This window comes from Lissotriton helveticus, chromosome 7 (genome assembly GCF_964261635.1).
Source record: "Lissotriton helveticus chromosome 7, aLisHel1.1, whole genome shotgun sequence".
NCBI lineage: Eukaryota > Metazoa > Chordata > Amphibia > Caudata > Salamandridae > Lissotriton > Lissotriton helveticus.
In genome coordinates, this window is record NC_136068.1 from 919595592 (window position 1) to 919618020 (window position 22429).

General features: G+C 43.8%; 1 protein-coding gene across 1 annotated transcript; it reads right to left on the reverse strand.

Moving 5' to 3' along the window:
* Positions 1 to 563: 563 nt before the first annotated feature.
* On the reverse strand, positions 564 to 19264 carry SRA1 (steroid receptor RNA activator 1). The gene is made up of 5 exons (XM_078653426.1): positions 19093 to 19264; positions 17295 to 17420; positions 5780 to 5997; positions 3585 to 3693; positions 564 to 2994 (listed from the first exon to the last, which is right to left on the reverse strand). Exons 1-5 carry the CDS (start codon positions 19115 to 19117, stop codon positions 2801 to 2803), a joined length of 672 nt encoding a protein of 223 aa, XP_078509552.1. The 5' UTR covers positions 19118 to 19264; the 3' UTR covers positions 564 to 2800.
* Positions 19265 to 22429: the final 3165 nt, after the last annotated feature.

Consider the following 22429-nt stretch of genomic DNA (forward strand, 5'->3'; position numbering starts at 1 on the left):
GGGTGTGGCACTGGCAAGAATGGAGAGCAGAGGAGACAGATTATAAAATCTTATGGAGCGCAAAAAACAAAACAAAAAAAAAATATATATAACTCTGAAGTGCCAGGCCAGGGGATGGACACTGGCCTGGACTGGAAACTGTCCTTTGTACAGGCTCCACCAAAGGCACAAAAAGACAGTGAAAACGGAAGAAGTCGGGAGGCGATGGCCAATGGAAAGCAAGAAAATGAGAGGCACCTGGAGGCCACTTAATGGTAAGTAATGGACTGGCTCGAAGCCCTTTCTACGTTTTCAAGAGACTTGCAGCAGCAGTTCATGCTAAAAATGGCTCAGCACTGTGACAGGGGGCGTGCTAATGGTCTCAGCTCTTAAAGCTGTGAAAGATAGTGCGCATATAGATAATGAGCATATAGATTCATTGGAGTCAGGCATCAAGACACACAAGCTTTACATGCTGAACCAAGACAAAACGTTTGACGAAGCCAAAATCAAGTACCCAAAACACACCAGCAGAAAGCATAAAACGAAGGTGTAAGAATAGCTGAATGAGTAAAAAATTATAATTATTATAAAACATCTGCATTACTTTATTTTTTAAACTAGGCTTCATATACAAATCCTTCTAACCCCTACCATCCCCCCAATACATCCCCAAACATTACACCCATATAAGAGCACTGAGAAAGACATTGGTTGATTGTCTGGTGTAACACACTTACTGTTTGGCCCTTAAACATGAAGCAACGAAAGGCAGGTTCAACATGTGAGACAAACACTGGAACAATAAGCATTTATTCGTCATGAACCAAGGCTGGAGGGGTTCGGAAAAGTGTGAAATGCACCTATATACTAAAGCACTGGCTCTTCCAGCAACAGTTATGTACTGAAGTGCCCACATGATTCAATCAGTATGAACGGATGTATGCACCTTCACTTTGAACATGGGGGAAACACAGGAAAAAGAAACCCTATACCAGCTATATAGGGGGGCCTGGCTACCTTGTGTTTGATTAGCTCGCAAGAGCCTTCTAGGAGCCTCAGATACTTTCTACAAGCAAAAGCGGAGAGGCTAGTATTGGGTTACTTTCCTTTTTTGCAGCCTTTGAACTAACAACTGTGGCAGATAATGCCACATTATGAGAGATTCGTTGAGTCAAATTGATTAGATTCCAAGAGTTCTAAAAAAACTATTAAAAAACCTTTCTATGTGGACAATACTGAAAAAGCCTCTCGTCTACCATGGGAGAAGTTAATCCAGAAGAAACCACGTTAGTTGTGAATTATTCAAGAAAATAAGCACCAAAGGCATATGTTGTGGTTCAAGGATTTTAGGAGGAGTTATAAGGCAATTGTGTTTTTCTCCTGACATGTCACGACTGAGCAAAAATAATTCTTCAAATTAATTAAACATGGATCCATATAGTGGGGCGCATCCAAGAGTTCTGAAAATGTGTAGTGTTGTAGATCGAGTAAGATTTAGATTACTTTGGCTTCAGCATTCATCAAAACTGCGCACCTGGCAGTCTGTAGCCAAGAGTAAGCCCTTTAGATTGTGAGCAGTTATTGAGCATTATGGGAGCAGGATCTTTTTTTCTCTATGCAGAAAAAGCCAAAGCTGCTACAGGATTTATTTGGAACCCAGGCAATAAGGCTGAAGCTAAACCAAGTGCACGCCTATTTTACTCTTTTAAACTAGGCCCATCAGGCTTTGCTTTGGACTCGGCAGAGGCATCATCTCCATCCATGCCTAAACCCTGCCACATCCAGTAGCAGCATCACCCTTTAATTACAGGGCTGCCAGGTATGGTGGGAAAATGTTGAAGTGATGGCTGACATCAGCTTGAGGGTGGAAGCTACATAATGTTGATGACATGTTCCTCTTCGTGGCCATGCAAGTTGCCAGGCTGATCCCAAAGCTGTAGAAGACCACACTAACTACTAAATACCCGGAATTACCCCAGCAATGTTAGAGTAAGGATTATTGTGGTCCCCTGGGGTGTAGGTGTGACAGGAGACATCAATATTCCCAGGGACCAACAAATGCCTAGGGATTCCCCAACGAAGTAGACACATGGGGTTGGGCTTCAAGCAAGTGAACCCAACAAGCGTTCTTCCTCACCTTCATGGCATATTAGGATCAGACAGGGAGTAACACAAACATATTGCCTAATATTGGGTCAGACTCCTCCGGAGGATCCTTTCATCTAATTGGAGCATCCTCACCTACATCAAGTAATCATGGTCACTGGATGTGTTCTAATTTGAAAACGCGGTTATTTGTTTATTCTAATAATTCAGCAATTAGGCGAGACAAATGAATCCCCCTGCCAAACATATAATCAAGCCCTTAATAGCTACAAAAAAGTATGCATTAAACCCAAAGCACTAAACTTTGCTATAAATACTCACTTTGGGGAGACGAATTACATCTTTATTCTGAGGAATTTTTTTTTATCACAGCTTTCAGAACTAAGGAAGACAATACTGCCACTCATAATCTCAGCTAGTGCCCTCCATGTCGACTTTGGCAGATTCCAAGTGATCCCTTGTAAGTTTTATACATTATCATTCAACCGGTTATGGTTGTGTCAGAGCAAACGTACAAATGTAAATTGTGACCAGAGGCGGCACAAATATTTGAGTCTTTAGAAAAGTTCTTTATTAGAGTCTAGGTTTTCCATTGGAAAAAATGTATTTTTTCTGATGCAAGAAAGTCCAAATCAAAAGCTAGAGCTTGTGTTCCATAATTCCGTGAGTTTCATGAAGATTCCAATCTAAGTTGGGATACAAACGATGTGCATTACTGAGTGTCTCCAGGATATCCTACGGCAGTTTCCTTTTCATTAAGTAGAGAAGATGTTTCTGAAGGCAAGCTTTTGGCTTCTGCAATCAATCGTTTGATGCCCACCATCCACTGACTGACTTCGTTAACATGATCTACCATAAGGGAACGATGGACTTCATCTGCAGCATCCCAGTTCTGCGCCAGTAGCTCTAAAATCAAAATAACATTTACATACAAGTTAATATCTTATACAATTATAATACTAAAAAACAAAAGTTATCGTTTGAAGATGTCTGACGTTCTAACGTTTTGTTAATCCCGAGGCCTACATTACGCTCACGACATTAAATTCTGTGATTTCCACTGGTCGGGTTTATAAACATTTAGACTGCATCAATTCCATCCTTATTTTACCCTCTTGTTGGCTGCTTTCTAATTTTTATGTATTATTTTGTCATGTTTCTAAAGCTTAAAGTTTTGTTTTTCGGAGTAGATCTTAATAAATCCCAAAAGGGCCTTGTTTCTTGGCACAGCTAATGTCAGGCCACTCATGAGAGGCCAGACTAACAGAATCTATGACAGGACTTATATGGAGCATAACAATGGAGCACAGCCATTTCTCATGTCCTAATTTAACAACGCCGACTTTCATGAAGGATGTAAATCTTTAGCCTCTTTAAGGCCCATGCCATAAAGACAGCCTGTGTCACTGGAAGCATGGATATTTAGAGCAGGACAGATGATCAGGCTTCTACTTCTGAATTACTGGTTGTACAGTGTTCATCTTCCATAGACTCACCTCGAACTAGGATGTTCATACGCCTCTTTACAGAAGGTGATAGCTTGCCACTATTCCACATCTGCTCGAATATACTAAGGCGTCGGCTAATATCATCGCAAACCGTTTTCTGAAAGGATAGAAAGACATGATGCAGCTTGATTAACACTTCTGGAGACGTATTATTTTTAAGGCCTTACCGGGAATCTACCAGTCAATATGTGCTAATGCTCTATCTCTTGACTACTAAGTAAGACAGGCAGAGCAAGTGGAAAGCCCAAACTCATACAAAGTTCACTAAATTCCTCATCAGCCAAAGCTTTGATGCAACCAAGGAGTAACGTAAAGCACTTGCTTTGCCAGCCTTGTTTCTGAATATATGTTTGATTTTGACATGAACAGAAAAAAAATGAAAGGAGGAAACCCTGGTTTAAAACTATGCCATGGCTCAAGTGTGGTGTAAAATATTTCAGAATCATTCATAATTTTAAAATGTATACTTTCAATGTTTTCAATTAATCGCATATGTGTCAAATGCAATAGAGTATAGGGTCAGTAACACAAACAAATCAATGTGCCATCACAAAAGTGTAATATTTGAGGTTGAGGCTCACGGCAGACAGAAAAACGACATTCATTTAGATGGGCCTCCTACACAAGAAATGGCTTGCACTTCCAGTGAGATAATTATGGAATGTGCTTTTGTAATACTACTTTCACAATTCAGCCTAATTTCCAAGCCACGTTCACTGCCAACCTTCAGGACATTAGACCGTGAAGGAGGTCAGGCAAGGGTTGAGGTTGATGATGCCCAACCACGCACTGACATTACAACACATGAAGCAGCAACACGGAACAACACCCAAGTTCGTATTTTATTAAGTTTGCAAAAACCTCAAATACAAACAAGTTTAACTTTATGATGCCCATCATTAATTTCGTTGTGTATAGCACTACAACACATGCTCGAAGCCACTAACAGATGCCAGTCTTCCAGGTTTAGGAAGATGGGTACAGTTAAATATCACAGCTATTGGTGTGACATCCTATATTAATGTGGCAAACCAAAGTCTCTGAAATTATAACAATAATTATTTAATAAGTTATTTAAATAGTGCTTCAGTTTGTGAAATAACAGTCATGGGCACTGCACATATAGCAGATGACCAAGGTATCCTGGGGATAATGGGGACATCAATATCAGTGTCTAAAGCTATGCAGATGACAACCAGGTATTTCATCAACTGTTCTCTTTGTAGGACATAATCTGGTTGGCAGGCAGCCTCAGTGCCGTTAATGGGAGTATGACTAAAGGCCTTTGAAATTTAAACCATCAAAACAGCATATTTGTTCAATTTCCCAGCCTGTTTAACAGTGGTTTACTGAGCTCTTCAATAATTGGCCTTTCTCCCAAACAAATTGCGCAAGTCACATTTTTGGGATTCATTGCGGATAAAAATCAATTCAGGGGCACATTGAAACAACTCGTGTGTTCGTCATAGTGCATAACTCCTATCATATGACCACTGTTTGTTGACCTTTTTGGTTAGCCACTTTATAGACCAAACAAATTATCTTAAAGACCAAACAACCCATTAGATTAACTCCCTCCTTTGCCATGAATTTGCTGATCCCACCTCGGTCCATTCTGGTAGCTAATCTATTATTAGGATCTAGGTTTTCACCTATTTGAAACAGAAACGTTTGTGCCAGCCCATCGATTCAGTTGACATTTTGTTTTGGCACATTATGCAACCTGTGAGCACGCTGATCCTGGATGACCTTTCGTTTTGAAAAAACAGATGGTATATTTAAATTATGATGTCGTTCAGAATGTAAATGTCTTTCCTATTTCATTTCGATGTGGATTATTATGGCTATAGACGAGGACATTACATTTGCAAAGTATTCTCAAGTTGGACGCCTTTGCTTTTGCATGCATTTCTCAATGATGTTCGATTATTTTATTTAGCACTAAACTGCCTTTGGCTTACTTTGCACTCAACAAGTATGCAACGCACTTGAATAATAAAATAATTCTTGCCAACATCCCAGTCATAAATGTTGTATTGGTAAAGTAAGCTCAGAATTCAAACACAGGTACTTAAAATTAGGCCAAAGAACTAATTTTCAAATACATGTTTGGAGACGAACAAAAAAAATAAAAAATATCTACCACCCAATATAGAATTGTTTGATGGAAATGTATCACCTACCCGAACAGCCTCCCTGCAGCCATCAAGAAGCTGGTTTAATGGACCCAATACATCTTGCAGTGAAACATTGCACTCTCCATCTGCCACAATGGGAGACTGCTTCACAGCCTCAGTTCGAGAATATGTCTGTCCAGCTGGTGGGGGAGCCAGGGGGGGTGTAGAAGAGGCAGGAGGCATCTTTGGAGGAGTTGGCGAGACAAAAGACTGAGGTGGTGGGACTAAAACAACACAAATGAATCAGCTGTTAATCAGAAGACATGCAGGTTGGTTGAATAATCCACCTTAATAGTGCACATCTTACACATATTCATTAAAAACTGTTTTCATCCCATTAGTTTACTATACAAGATGTGTCAGGTAAACTCAAAGGCACCTCAAAAGTACTAGGATCCTTTTACTTACGGGGACTACTGTGATCAGAGTCTGGTTGGTTAGTCTCACATACACTACCACAGCCAAACAGGGAGTTAAGGAAGGCAATTTGCTATACGGTTTGAAAATGAAACTCGGAAAATGCGATCTTAAGAGATTATTGGGCTATGCATACTATTTACTGGCTGCAAAATACAGGTCGCAATTTGCGACCAGTAAAGAATTTTAAGAACCTAGCTATTTATTAATTCCAAATCGTAGTGTATCAGAATCAGACCTACCTCATGAATATTAGTGAGGTAAGTCAAATTCTGAAGCCATCACAGGGATGCTAGCCTTCTGAGGTTTTAGAAAGTGAGAAAATTGCCGTTTGCACTCCTGAGGTGTGTTGGTAGTAAACTTCACTTTCACTAGTTCATTGGTTTCTGGGTGCCTGAGTGTGTCACCTTCTGATTGCGAGGTGTATTGGTCATAAGTACTGAGATAGCGTTCTCCTGCAGGGAAAAAACAAACTCTTTCGGCACTCCTTGAGATGCGTTTCAACTGTATCAATCGTTAAACACTGTAGTTTCAGTCATATCTATTTCATCTTCTTTTGAATACATTCACTTCAATTCATATTTAAGGTTTGTTAGAAGGGGGTTCTGAAACTATGTGCCGCCCGGATTTTCGCTTTTTGAGCACGTAATTGTTGAGCTTTTACTATGGGGGAGCCTCATAAGTTGGGAATCACCCACAGTGAACTCCGGATGAAAGAGACTGCATGGGGATTTTACTGGTGTCCCCCAGGCTTGACCAGCAACTGCGCAGCAGCTGGAGTAAGGGACACCGGCTGGTTACATGCAGACACAGGTGTACATTAGTGTGCACACGTGCAGGGGCGATTCCTAGTGTGCGCTGTCCAGGAGCAGCTACAGAGTGAATGGTGTGGCAGGACATTTGCAGAATTGGGTGGTGACATGGAATAGGCTTTATACACTGGGAAGGAACATGACAGGGAAAGTCAGTGTGTTTTACTGTTTTTCACTTCATTATTCCCCTATGGGGGTGTCGAGCCCATGGGCTAGAGTAACTTTCATAAGGCCTACAGATTCCAGAAATGCACTAAAGTCCACTGTAACGGATGTGAGAAAGAGTATTCTGCAGAGTTCAAAGTCATATTTGTACTGCTTTTGGGTCATCCAGAACGTCAGATTTCTCTGAGCCAGCCATAACCAGACCATGGCTGAGGGCTGACCTCAGCAGGGTGGATTGATAACCTTTCTTCCACAAGCTAAGGCCTCCTCTCCACGTAGAGAAGATGGGTGGGGCTACAGGCTCATCCACTAGCAGCTATCACTGGGTGCCAGGCACCAGGCTGCACCAAGGAGGGAAGGGGCTTTTTCAGAGACCATGTGGCAAGAGACCCTGTTTGACACCATTTTGAACAAACCCAGAGGCTGGGCAGGAAGGAGGGAGCAGGGGCAGTGAAGTGATGTGTCGCTGTTTGATAGGAGAAGAGACCAGGGAAAGTGCGCAGAAGCAGGGGCCTCTGCACCCGGAGAAGAGAAGCCCAGGGGGAGAGCAGGCGAAGGGCTGGTGCGGGGAGCCAGTGAAGACCGGTCCCTGTAAAGTGGAGACAAGGAGGGATAAAGAGTGCTCCCAGTGTCTGTGGAGCGCCACAAGGAGCAAGAAGAGTCCAAGATCATCCAAATCGGACTCCTGGGGGCCGAGATAAGCCCCCTAGAAGGTAGGCGACCTCTGGAGGGACCGACGACTAAGTGCGTGGGGCTCCACCGCCGGTCCATGACGTGCCCCCGGGGTGGGTCAGGTCCCAGGGCTGCCCCCAAAAGAAGTCTAGTCGGGGGGCGCCATCGCGGTCCGACGTGAAAGTGCCCAGTGGAGTGCCAGGAGCCCACCCTGGCCCACGAGGAAGAGAAGCCGGGGGAGCGCTGTCGCACATTTTTACGCACCCCGTGAAAATGTGCCCCAGGGGCTCGATCCCCGGGCCCGCCGAAGTGGGCCTGGGACCCCATCCCCAGGCCCCAAAGAGAAGATAAGGTGGGGAGCGCTGTTGCACCCGTGAAGAGAAATGCAGGCCCAGGGGCCCGGGACTGCATCCCCGGGCTCCAACATTCAGAAAGGCGGGGGTAGGGAGGAGTGCCATTGCACTCCCCCGAAGACTCACCGGTCCTGCTGCAGCCGCCGCGTCTGAGCAGCGCTGGTTCCCGCGGTCGCACACAAGAGTGCGGGCCGGGCGCCAGCATGAGCAGCCGGGGTGGGCCCCCCGGGGCGTCCCCACCTCCAGCAGTGCCAAAGCAGCGGAGGGCCTGGGCACGGAGAATAAGCGGCCGGGGGTGGGCTCCCCGTGCTGTCCCCGAGCAGTCTTGCTCACCTGGGGGTCCTGGTGGGACCGGACCCTCCTCCTCGTAGGAGGAAGTTATGAGATTGAACCTACGGTTAACAGGAATAACCCCGTGAAGAAGGGCGAGTGCCCGAAATGCATTAGGGAACCCTGTTAATATTGTGAATACTCTACAGCAATGAATTACGTGAATTGAACATTACAACCTTAAATATGAATTGAAGTGAATTTATTTGGAAGGTTTTCATATAGCGCGAACAAGATCTTTGCAGATATCAGAGCGCTTTACAAAAAGCACACGAAAAACAGGGGGTAGGAAAAACAAGAGAGCGGTTAACAACTTATGAGCAGAGAGTACTTATAGGAATGAGTAGCAGTATAGGGTATATACATGAGGGAGCATAGTCAATCAATTAAAACAATATTACAAGTAGTCAGATGCATTCAAAAGAAGATAAAATAAATATCACTGAAACTACTGTGTTGTTTAACGATTGATACAGTTGAAACGCATCTCAAGGAGTGCTGAAAGAGTTCATTTTTTCCCTGCAGGAGAATGCTATCTCAGCCTTCTGATGTTAGCAGACTACCACCTCGGTGATTGCTTTTTAGTAAAGCACCCATTAAAAAGAATGTAGCCCTTTTACCTTAAAGGAAAGGGGACTGCATTTAAAAAGCAAAGTTTTTATTTTTTTAAGTTCCAAGTTCCAGAGGACCCTGTGCTTCCACTTAAACGTTTTCTTACATTCACAAAGGGGAAGTGGTCCCACGCAGACCAGTCTTCTTTTTACAAATGGTTATCACCTCTTTTAAAGCATCAGTAAAACATTGTTGCATTTGATACCGATTTGGTATTTCGAAAGGAAGCCTACAGCACGCTCCTTCCAGATAACGAATAAGTATCCATTTAGAAATCCATCTTAAGAGTCAGAAAACATTTTCTGTCTCCTAAAATCGGATTATAAAATAACAAAAAACATTTTGACGGTCACAAATGCTGAACTGGAGCATGTGCAAACGTTAAAATGCTAAGGACTGCCGTCACTTGTTTCTACTGTCGCATGTGAACATATGCTCTAGAACGAGAACTCATATACCAGACTGTAAGTACGAGCGCAATTTTGGGGTTTTAGTACTTTCACTTTGTGGAGGTTGAACAATGACAGTGAGCAATTTAATCTACATATACACAAAGGAGAAAACTGAAATGCAGTAAATAGTGCAAGCTAGCAAGTACTAAATATCAACTTAACTGGTGCTTAAACCCAAGGGTATTCTAGTGCTGTTAACAGAGATCATGTGCAAGACTGAAGCAGATTTAAAACAGTAAAGAATTAAAATCCAAAAGATTTAAGGTGTTTCCTAAATCTGGAAAAATCTTTTCATTCTTTAACTGACATACACGTTCATTTAGTAGGAATCAGTTATTGAACTCAATACTACATTATTGAATGCATTATTACATTTTACCAAAGCAAATACAATTTAAGGCCTCGTTATAAATGCAGTCCCAAACAATAACTTTACTGAAGTGTCGAAGGGCTATTATCTTTCCTAACCAAGGTGCTTTATTAATGCGTAATTCAAGTAACAAACAATAGTATAGATGGCAGCAATTCTTGGAGCAACCGCTGTTAAAGGGATACTATTCAGCGAGTGTGGGATGGAAAACATAAGAAGGAAGACACCTAACTGCAAGGAGAGACCATACTGGGAGAAGTCATTGCATGAATGATGGAGACCCAACACAGTGAGGAATCTTTCTGCGAGAAAAAAAGCCCACACTGGAATGAGTCACTGCATAAACGAAGTCGATCACACTAGAAGGAGTCACTGTATAAGGGGCTAAGAGCACACAGGAAGGGATCACTGCATAAGTTATGTTATGTTATTTTTATTTATACCGCGCACAGCTGCCCAAGCAAGGGGGCGTCCTGGCGCATTGATCAGGCAAACACAACACAGCACTAAGAAAAAAACAGAAGGGAAAAGAGACACATCATAGGGGCTAAGCAAATAGAAAGGTCTTGATGGCCCGTCTAAACTGAAGGAGCTCATCAATGGCCCGGATTTGCAGAGGAAGAGAGTTCCACCAGCTTCAGCCAGGACTCGAAAAGAGCGGCCACCAACTCTACTCAATTTAAAACGCGGGACCACTACTAAATTCTGACCCAGAGATCTAAGAGTGCGCGAAGGGACATAAGAAGTCAGCAAATTCTCTAGGATTTGGGGGGGGATGTACCCTTGAGGATTTTGAATACAAGGCAAAGAACCTTGAATTTAATTCTCTGCTGCACAGGGAGCCAGTGGAGAGAGCGCAGGGATTTAAACACCGAGCGCCGCCTAGGCAAACCTGTCACCAGTCGGGCCGCAGCGTTTTGAACTCGCTGCAGCCGAGAAAGTTCTGATTGGTTAATCCCCGCCAGTAGTGAGCTGGCATAGTCCAGCCGAGACAACACTGATGCTTGGACTACCAGTTGTCTTGTGGGTGCATCAAAGAATTTGAGGATGGGTCGAAGTCCTCTAATAATGCCATAGCAAGAAGCCGCCACCTTCTTGGTATGACAGATGAAACGGAGGGATGGATCAAGCCACACCCCCAAATTTTTTATCTCTGATGCTGGGGAGGGGGTCACACCCAAGTCCGAAGGCCACCATTTGTCGCCCCACAGTGCCACCTGTTTACCAACCACCATAATCTCAGTCTTCTTGGTGTTTAACTGGAGACAGTTGGAATTCATCCAGTTAGCCACTGCCCGCAAACCATCGCAAAACCTGGGAGCCTCCAGATCTGAGTCCCCACTCAGTGTGACCGCCAGCTGCGTGTCATCTGCGTAAGAGACCATCGTCAGGCCCCACCGCTTGACGACCGCAGCCAGCGGTCTCACATAAAGATTAAAAAGGGTGGGACTCAGCGATGACCCCTGAGGGACCCCCTGGTCTAACGGGTAAGATGACGACTTACCGGGCGGGATCGCCACCTGGAATGACCTGTCCGTGAGAAAAGATCGGAACCAGCATAAGGCGAGGCCGGAGACGCCCACTTCCTCAAGCCGCTGAAGCAAAATCCTGTGCGAGACCGTGTCGAAGGCGGCACTGAGATCTAATAACAATAGTGCCGCCGTCCGACCCGCATCAAGCACAGAACGCAGATGTTCGACCATAGAGAGAAGGGCCGTCTCCGTGCTGTGACCCGCACGGAACCCGTTCTGAGTAGGGTCAAGGAGGTTAGCACTACCAAGATGGTCTGAAAGAGTGGCATTCAAGTGGGCCTCCGCAACTTTCGTGGCCCAAGGAAGTAAGGAGATAGGGCGGTAGTTTTCAGGTTTGAGGGGGTCGAGGGTCGCCTTCTTCAAAATTGGCGTGACTACAGCCTGCTTCCATCTGACGGGAACTACTCCAGAAGAAAGGGACAGGTTGATCAGAGACAGCACCGGGGTGCGACAGACCGGCGCCAAGATCTTAAGTTGGGCCGGTTTCAAAGGATCTGCCGGAGATCCTGACTTGATTTTAAGGCTGAGAGAGTCAAACACCTCCATAGATAGGGGGGGCAAGATGGAAAGACACTCCCCGTCACCTAAAGTGCAACCAACCCGCTCTAAAGTAGGGGAGCCCATAGGAAAAGTGCGATAGATGGCTTGCACTTTTTCGTGAAAGAAGGAGGCCAGGCCCTCGCAGTGGGCGTCCGAGCATATTTCCGTCGCGGTTGCTCTCTTAGCCATCAGGTCCTTTAATACTTTAAAGATGAGTTTCGATGGGTTAACAGAATTCTGAAACTCATGGGCATAGAAGGAAGCTCGTGTTTGACACACTGCCCTGTGGTAGATCTTGATCTTAGCAAGATAACAAGCCTTCAATTCCGGGTCAAACGACTTCCTCCATAATCTCTCGGCCTGTCTACAGGCCCTTTTAAGAGATGCTAAGGCACTATCGTACCAAGGGCTCGGCTCCTTCCGACGACACTTGGACCAACACATAGGGATCAGAGAGTCGAGGGCCCCAGAGATCCACTCACAAAAGGAGTCATATCCACGATCAACCTCAGTGAGAGGGCCTAAAGGAGCCTCCTCAAGCAGATGGTAAAAATCCTCCAATCTTAATTTGTGCCAATGTCGTTTGAGAACAAGTCTATCCTGAGATAGAAAAGGAGATTCAGACAAGGAGCATGCCGTTTTCACCAGCATGTGGTCTGTCCAGACCAGCTGGGAAGAACCAAGAACTCTAAAACCTTCTAAATTTGTGAAGAAAGGGTCAAGAATATGACCGCCTCTATGTGTGGGAGTAGTAATCAGCTGAGAGAGCTGTAAAGCCTCAAGATCCGCCAAAAAGCTCCTGATGGAGGGTAAAGATGGGCAGTCAAAATGGAGATTAAGATCTCCCATAACATTGAAATTAGCGCAACCTAGTGCCTCTGTACTAATATAATCAGGGAGAGCAGCCCTAAAAACGAAGTCACAGCCCGGAGGACGATAAATTAATAAGCCAAAAAGGGTAAACTGGTGACTAAACGCAATTTTAAAAAGAGCGCCTTCACACCCCGAAAGTTTAGCGGGCTTCCACTCACAGGGGTAGCACCGTTTAGTGGCCATAGCAATGCCTCCACCTCTAGTCGCCTGATTTAAGGTAAAAATGGCATAATCTGGGGGGAAGGCCAGGTTAATTATCGAGGAATCAGAGTCCTGGAGCCAAGTTTCAGTCAGGAAAAGCACATCAGGGGAGCCATCAATGAGGAGATCATATACCTCCTGGTAGTGCTTCACCAGTGATCTGACATTTAAGCTCCAGATACTCAGGTCCCGCTGTTCTACCTTCTTTTTATAAGGAGTTAAAAGCCCCAATGAACGAATAAGAGAAGGGGGCTCCAGTGACCAAGCACCACAGCTACAATGATAGGGGCCACATAGTAGGTCCACGGGCGGGAGATCGCAGCGTATAAATCGATCCCGAACGGCCAGTAAGTCGGCCCTGTTGTAAATGATCGGAGGCGAAATCATGATGTCCAGTCCCAGAGTCCGGCCGCGACCCGCGCCTCCTTAACGCTGACTGGCGCAGACGGGCAGGACTGGCAAGACTCAGGCAAAGCGAGGGCAAACCCGCTGCGCGATCCCGCTGCGCGAAGAGGACTGGTTTAAGTAGGGCCTCCAGGTAAGGTGAGAACCGCCCCACCAGGACGCTCAATATGGCGCTGCAAATGCGTCACCGCCCCTCCCAAGATGGCGCCCAGAGAACAAACAAGGCAGAGCCCCAAAACCCCCAGAACCGGACCCGCTAAAGCAGCGGTGGACAATACAATTATGTGGAGGTAAGGGGACAGCACCCCGCTAAAAGCAGGGGAACTACAAACAGAAATAAACACAAATGAAAAACGGGTAATTTAAAAACAAACGCGCTACCCACGCAGCGCTAAAAACAGTGCTGAGCTGCCAAGCAGGGCGAATGGATCCTGACAAGGAGAGAATATAAAAATTGGACAGGTTCCTGCATGAAGATCCAGCTAGAAGTGGTAACTACATGAAGGACGGAGCCAACACTGGTTGGAGTAACTACAGGTTTTTACGAGTCTGGCGACAATTAGGGCAGTTGGACCGCCATTGCCCCGCTGCAGCCACCAGTAAACCACCATTCCCTTTTAGTTTATAGTCCATGCCATGCAGGAATTGTTTTTGGTGTTCCCATTGGGGTGGCCATTTTCAAGGCACTGCCGTGGGAATGTTAAAAAAGAAAAGTCTGGCAAACACGAGAAATATTCATAATCTGGCGGACGGCCTGAGTGTGGGTTTGGCAGACCCAGCGCTGCACCGCCAAACTCGTAATCGGCCCCTTAGTGGGGTACGAAAACCAGTGGAAGGATCTGCTGCACTATGGGTGAAGATCACACTGGAAGGAGCCAGTGAGAGTGGGACGTATACCACACTGGAAGGAACCACTCACAGCATGAGAGATGAAGATTACAGGAAAATTATCACAATGGCCTGAGCCACAGCATTAGAGATGAGGAGCACAGTGGGAGGCAAATCAAAGTGTTTAATGTAGATCAAATTGGCGAAATGACCACATAAACTGATCTATCCGGTCTAGTGTGTATTATATGTTTTCAGAGGTCTGGATTGCTCACATCAATCATATGCACTTAGTTTTAATTTGGATTGTCAAATCAACTTGTGAAATTATTTTGCAAGCTAATATGTGGATACCTTTCAGTGTATGCTCCAGCAATTACTCTTAAGCACTATGACCCGCTGAGGCCTTTGTGCAAAAAAATAAAACCACCTCATTACGACTGGACCGCTGGGCCGGCAGTGTGCCTGCAGCGGTTTTGGCTGTCTATATGCTTTGGCTCACTAAGTGAGCCCGAAGACAATGCAGCAGCCCAGCAGCACCTTCACTGATGTGCATGCACTACTGGCATGCCACACAGTGCGCACATGACAGTGCAGGCATAAGGGGGCACAACACTTGCCCCAATCACATAATAAAATGGGCAACGACACCCAGGGGCCCTGTTTGAGGCCCCTCCTTGCCGTTCAACCAGCTTTTTCATGGTGGTTTCACCTGCGGAAGGGCAAGTCGTGATATGGACGGCAGTGCCAGGCTCGGCACTGCCTCCATTTCTCCCCACTCCGCACACTGCCAGCACCGCAGGATCAATGATCCTGGCAGTGCCGGCGGTATTATGGCGGGCTGACGGCAGTCTGACTGCCAGACTCGCAATCAGGCCATCGGACTGCCACCACGGGTTTCGTAGCGCGCGCATCACATTTTGCAAAGCAGGGCACGCTACGAAATTCGTTTTATTAATTAAATTGTTTACTTACCTACAATTATCCATAAGACGGTGTTTAGCACCCCACCACCCTGCCCCTCCCCTGCCCCTCCCCCGCCCCTCTGCCCCACCACAACTCCCTCCATGGGCCGCGGCTGTTTGGCGGTCTTCGAGACCGTCAAACTCGGAATAAGCCCCTAATGCAGTTATGGCTACAATCACAAGCAGAATTTGGTTTACTTTTTGTTGTTTTGGGGACTATGATACATACACAAGTTGGACTAATCAGAAGTAATAAACACTGAATTGAAAAAGAGGAATCAGAACACAGAATCCAAATCCATATAAAAGAATAAATAGCACAAGTCGTCCATCTAAAAATAAGTAATTTTTCCCTGCTAAATTTTACACTCTGCTAGGCAGAAGGTATATAATCTAATGGTTAAACATATGAATGCTTTGCATGTGTAATAGGTAAAGGTTTTGTCACAGAAGTGCACTGCAAAAGCCACAGACCAATGCAAAGGTAACCACTTTTCAGATTTTTTTGTTCTGAATAAATACATCATATTACAATATTACATACGAAATCACCCAACGCATGATTACATGGTTTGACTTTAAGGCAGCTGGTATCATGGCTTTGGTAGTACTGTCCATGGGTAGCATCACCCATTATCACAGCCGTACCAACTGTGAGTGTTACTGCTAATACTACAATCAATTCACTGAAGTCCCAAAGGTTCTTGATCTGATGAGCAGAGGAAGTCACAACAGCAGAAGCAACACCTGGCGGATGTTGTGCGATTTCTACTGCTGCCAATGAAAGCAACACGCATGCCATTGGTACTAGCTGCCATGATTTGGGAAAAGCGAGAAGCATGCTAGTACGAGTTGCCCTGCTACCTAAGTGACTGTAAAAGATGCCTCAACGCCAGCTTCTACATTGACGCTAATTTTCACCACAGATCTTTGACAGCTAAATAAAAACCTCAAGCTCTTTGAACACTTCCAGAGCTCTGAGAGACATATCATACCTCGTGTACGTCTTTAATAAATTAAGATTAATAGATTAAGTGATGCTGGATTTAAGCATTTTTGGCCAAATTGCTCTCTTTGTTTTCAATACTTCTGTTACACTATACTTTCTTCTGACAACGGCATGTCACTTTAATTCAAACTTTTCCATGAATGGAGAGTATTTTCCAAATTGTTCATTTTACATCACCATCACTGCGTTCACTACTAATTTGGGGATTTTAGTTTGAAAACTTGACTACACTGATAACCTATTAACCTCATTGTTTTGTTTTCATCTCTTAATCTTGTATGGTTCTTCTGAAATTCCACTATCAGTCCTGGGAGCCCCTTCAAGTACTTAATTACTTTTCACTGTTCTTTTTTGTATATTTTTACAGTAATTCTCATCCTGTTTTTACACTTAGGGGATTTACAATTAATATCATGGTACTAATTCACACTATGCTCATGATTCATTTTACGGACAGCACCAAACTTGTGTATTTTCTTCAGCTGGGTTCCTAAAAGAATGCCATCTAATTTTACTTACAGTCATGAGAAAGCTCATTTGCTAATTTGCCACAGCAAAGCACATGTTGGCTATAGCTACATGTATATGACTTTGCAAAGCTTGAATAGGACTGAATTCTTGAGTATCTTCTATGAAATCTTAAGAAACGATAAAGAGCCAAGATACCTTCCAAAGCAATCTACTTGGTTTATGTGAACTAAGGGACTTAACCTGTAGCTAATGTTGGCATACAGAGCTATGATTATAAGGAACTGTGCTGAAATCATCATTAATTGAGACCCTCACATTAATTTAGAAATAATGTGTAGATACTGTTCTAACGCTGACAAGTTTTTGTAGGACCCTACTTTTAGCCCATATTGCAAAAAAAGTTTCACAAGAACAGAAAAACAGAAGAGGAACCAAAAATATTTGAAGGTAAAATAGGTGCAGTAAGGAGATGAATAAATATAAATGTAACAGTAGCAAAAGTTTACTTTCCAACCTTGTGGAGATCCTTCCAGAGGAGCAGGTACCCGCTTGGTCAGAGGAGGACGCTTGTTACCACTTCCTTGGCTCTGCAGGCCATACGAAAACTGAGGAGGGTCATTCCAGCCCTTCTCCTGATTACCTACAGTGAGGTAAAATGGCATTTTTTAAGTTTAAACATTCTGAAAGGAACAAAGTGTACCAAGTAAAAAGCACAAATTGCAAAATCTAACCCAGGAATGATGTACAAAAGATGCTAAACATACAGTAATGCTTTAAAATGGTTTGTAAACCTATCATGTACCATGTTATCACAGTAAATTACATAAAGGATAAAGTGTAAACGTTTTGTATAGCATTCTTAAGGGGAAATCTGGACAATAATTATGGTTCAATTGGAAAATTGCAAGGGAAATGCATTTTGGGAAACCTCGCTCGCTTTTTTCTACTCCTGCTTAACAGATCACCCTGAAACTTTCCAGGTAGGAGCAGATTTGCTAAACAGCGCCAAAGTTATAAACAAAACAAAAAAATACTTTTTCTATGAAAACGTGGTTCAAACTAGTACTACCCAGTGGTGGGTCATCATAAAAACAAAACAACATGTATCTGAATTCAAATAAAACAAAAGCAGTCCTGTTTCTTAAGTCCATGCATGAGCAGCTCATCCAGTCCAAGTTTTGCTTTACATTTCTGTGACTTGCAGTCTTGTTTGATCCATTATCAAAGCATGACTACAAGTCTAACAATGCAAAGTAAAAACCCTACAGTGGAATACCAAATCTCACATTAACCTGGGAAACTTGAGATCTCTGATAAAAATTACATTAAGACAGGAGCGACACCAAGAGGTGTTGAACTGTTTCCCACTAAAATATTAATTGTTTCTGGGCCTCTTTTGTCTGCACAGCGCAGCTCATACATAATGAAAAGAAATGACGAAAAAAGGGAACGCGCAGAGAGGCTTCAAATGAACTGAAAAATGAAGAATGGACATGTGGGGAAGAGCTAAAGGACAGTTGGGATAAGCGATGGATACATGGCTATAACGACTGGTGGATACGTGAAAGGATTGAAAAAAAAAAAATAAAAATATATATATATATATATATATATATATATATATATATATACACACACACACACATATATATACACATACACCCATACATATACACACACACACATACATATATGGTAGAAGAGAATGACAGAACGATGAAGAGGTTTAGAGATGGTTTGCTGAATAGATAAAAGGGTTGAAGAATGGACGAAGGAAGATGAAAGGGTATAGAGAATTCTCCTAAGAAGAGTCGGGTTTGCTCGCTTTTATTTTGCATGACAATTCGGTATGTCATTAGTTGTGTAGCTCAGGTGGGGTATTTCAATGTTCTTGCTAATCCCTTGAACATCACTATGGGTTCAAATTGCCATCATTCAGTACTCACCCATTTTCCGATCTACTTAAACTGCAGACACATCGCTCGATCCCTATTGTACTGTACCATTAAGGTAAACAAAGCTACTCCGAAAGAACTTACCGCCGTCAGCTCTCACGCATCCAACAAACATTTTCCCCATTCTCTTCTATCGTTTTACTCTACTATTTCACAAGCAGATCAACCATATTATTACTTCGCATTCCAACCAAAGCGCAGCTTATCTTTTTGCCCTAACCTGTCTTTACGTGAAACCCATCTATATCGTTGTCCTTCTAACTCTGTAGCACAAACACTCGTTCCCCCGAGAGTTTCGCCGTCAAACCAAACCTCCCACCCTTTCTTTTTCTTAATTTTCTCTGCCTCCGCATTCACCTGGTTTTACATAGAGCTCCGCCATGTCCCCGCCCTCTCTTCTGGCCCAGCCTCAGCTCTGACAGTACATTTCTCTACTGACAGAAAGACCTTCGCGGGAACCCGGAAGCAATTTCTTGCTCATGTCTGCAGAAGCCACTGCCAACTTCATCCGGCTTTCTTATTTACACACACGCATTGTAAGGGCTTTTAAAATGTTTGGCCAATCGCAGAAGCAGACACGGCGTTTCACGAACATTCATGAGCCAAAAAAGCCCCGCGTCATAGCAGCTAGAGAAAAAAACTAGAGTGCTAATTTAGGAAACAATAGCTGTCAGTTATGGGCGCCATGCTGCTAGTACTTGTACTGTTTCAGCAGCAAGGAAAAGAAGTCATTCATCAAACAAGCACTGGCAAAGCCAATAGGTCTCGACTAGGAGAGAGCTATGTGGTTTGCGAATTCGTTTTAGCCTTGTTGTACACCAGTGTGGTTGCTGTTCAGCATGGCTAAAAGTTAGTGGTGCACAGAAGAGTGGAGGAGTATAGAGTGGAGTAGAGTGTCGTAGTAGACCAGCTCAGTTTAATCAATTTCATAACATCATTTTACCAGTAGCCAGGGAATTGATTAATTTGTCTCTGTCCTCAGCGTCATTACTGTCAGCCTGGAAGCATGCTAAAGTAACCCCTCTATTAAAGAAACCATCTTTAGAACCATCTGAACCGGGTAATTACCGCCCCATCTCTCAGCTTCCTTTCCTGGCTAAAGCCACAGAATCTCATGTAAATACTATTCTTACAGAGTTTGTAGAGCAAAATGAAATTCTGGATGCCTCGCAAAACGGCTTCAGATCACGTCACAGCACCGATTCTGCTCTGATGGCGGTGATCGAGGAAATCCGTAGTAGCCTAGATGAGGGAAATTCTGCGGCCTTAATTATTCTTGATTTAAGTGCCGCTTTTGACACTGTATCCCATGATATATTACTACGCAGGCTACAGGAGATAGGGATTGGGGGTCTGGCCTGGTTTCGATCTTTCTTGGAGGGTAGAACCTTCCAGGTTACTCTGCCATCTTTCCACTCCCAGGAGTATGCCATCAAACACGATGTGCCACAGGGTTTGATACTGAGCCCTATGCTTTTTAATATTTATGTACAACCCCTGGCAGTAGCAGCAAGAAGTAGAGGGTTGTCATTGGTATCCTATGCCGATGACACCCAACTAGTCATCACTTTTTCTGAGAAATGCAAAAGTAACCTCATCAAATTTAAAGAGGATATGCTGGTTATTGCAAACTGAATGACAGAAAACTGCCTGCAGTTAAAATCAAGCAGGTCAAAAATACGTTTGCTTGGGAGAGATAGTGACATGTGGTCAGAGCAATGGTGGCCAGACAAATTAAAACCTGCACCCATACCAAAGGAGGCTGTTAAAAACCTAGGCTTCTTGATTTGATAGAAGTCTCTGCTTTGATACTCAATCCAAGTCGGTCGTAGAGACTTGTTTTGGGCTTCTGAGAGAGTTAAAACCTTTGCTTAGTTTTTTTCACCCCAAAATGCGGCATACCATCCTACAGGCTATGATTCTATCCAGGCTAGATTATGGCAATTCTTTATATTTAGGTGCAAACAAATCTTGCATTCAACAACTTCAAAGAATACAAAATGCGCCGGTCAGACTCTGCTGGCACTCCCGAAATCATGTTCAGTGTCTAAGCTTCTACCTAAGCTACACTGACTACCAGTAGATAGAAGAATCCAGTTGAAGACACTCTGTGTCGCACATAAAATCTTGACCAAGCAAGCACCTCCGATTCTAGTCAATATGCTAGTGCTGTATGTTCCGAGCCGACTCCTGCGTTCTACTGACCAAGGGCTGGCTTGTATCCCCCGAGTTCAAAGAGCCAGAGCAGTTGGTCGCTCATTTAAGGTTTTGGCGGTCAAGCTATGGAACTCTCTTCCTTCTTCCATAGGAGGGCTCCAGAACCACCTGGTGTTCCGTAAAGCCATAAAGTCCTGTCTATTTCCGGCATAACTCCCATTCCTCTTCAGGACCGTCTCTAGTTACTTATACCTGGGTAGCGCTGGGACGCCCCGTCACTAGAGCAGCTATGCGCTGTACAAATCTGCAAATAAATAAATAATAAAATAAATAGAGTGGAGTCGCGTAGCTGTCAAGGTTTCAGATTGCTTATGTGTGACATTTTCATAATTTAAGTGTAATTATGAGTGACATTCAGCGACTATGAGTGACACTTTCTCACAAACAGCATATTGTCACTCACACTTAGTAGTAGCATAGCACAGCCCACAGCTGTCGGACACCTGTTGCCGGGTGGGGTGGTAGTAAAGCAATAAATTAAACAGAGCTTCTCTGCCTTAAATGAAACAGAGCTTCTCTGCCTTAGCCAGCCTGCACCTCCCTGGCTGGCAACCAATCATGATGAGATCATGATCAATTCAAAATTTGTGAACATTCGTGACAAGAATTTTCAATTCTATTAAGGACAAGGAGGCGAGGATTATGCTTTCTCATTTCTTTATTAGAAATGCTCAGCAGCCAATAGAAAAACAGTATACACAAATAAAACTACAATACCCATGAACCTCTGGGTATCACATGACATATCATTGAGTCCCTGGTATAAAAGGTGTCATAGAGAATACCAAATCCTCTTTCTTAGGCAACTAAAAACAGTTCAAATAGGAAAAACCAATGGCAGTTCAAAATTCAGATCCAGAAGGAATGAAACCATACAACAGAATCCACAAAGAGAAGGAAAAAAACGGATGTCTGTAGATGTAGACTACTTGGAAGTGAAGACAAGCATCAAACAGGACAAGTCGTGCTGGACAGCAACTCCTTTATTTCGGATCAGATCCTGAAAAAAGATATATATTCGTAATAACACATCAAAGTTCAGAAACATAATAGAACAGAGGGGTAAAAACAAGGAATGATAAATACCATATGCAATTAGCAATAATCAATAACAACATAATATGCAAATGCATAACATGGATGGGATAATCCTCGCCTCCTTGTCCTTAACCCCTTCCATGCTCATGACGAACTCAGCTCGTCATGAGGTATACCTCTAGGATGCTCATGACGAGCTGAGCTCGTCATGAACAATGGGAACCAATAAGGTTCAGCACAGGGGGAAAATCTGGGAAGCACCCAAGGTGTTAATAGAATTGAAAATTCTTGTCACGAATGTTCGCAAATTTTGAATTCTATGTCAGGACAGGAGGCTCCTATTATGCTTGTTCAAAGCTGATCCACCACCACCAGAAGCAATATGATCAATTGGCTTGTAATAAAATGTTTTAAATACTGAATCAGAAGACCAATCTGC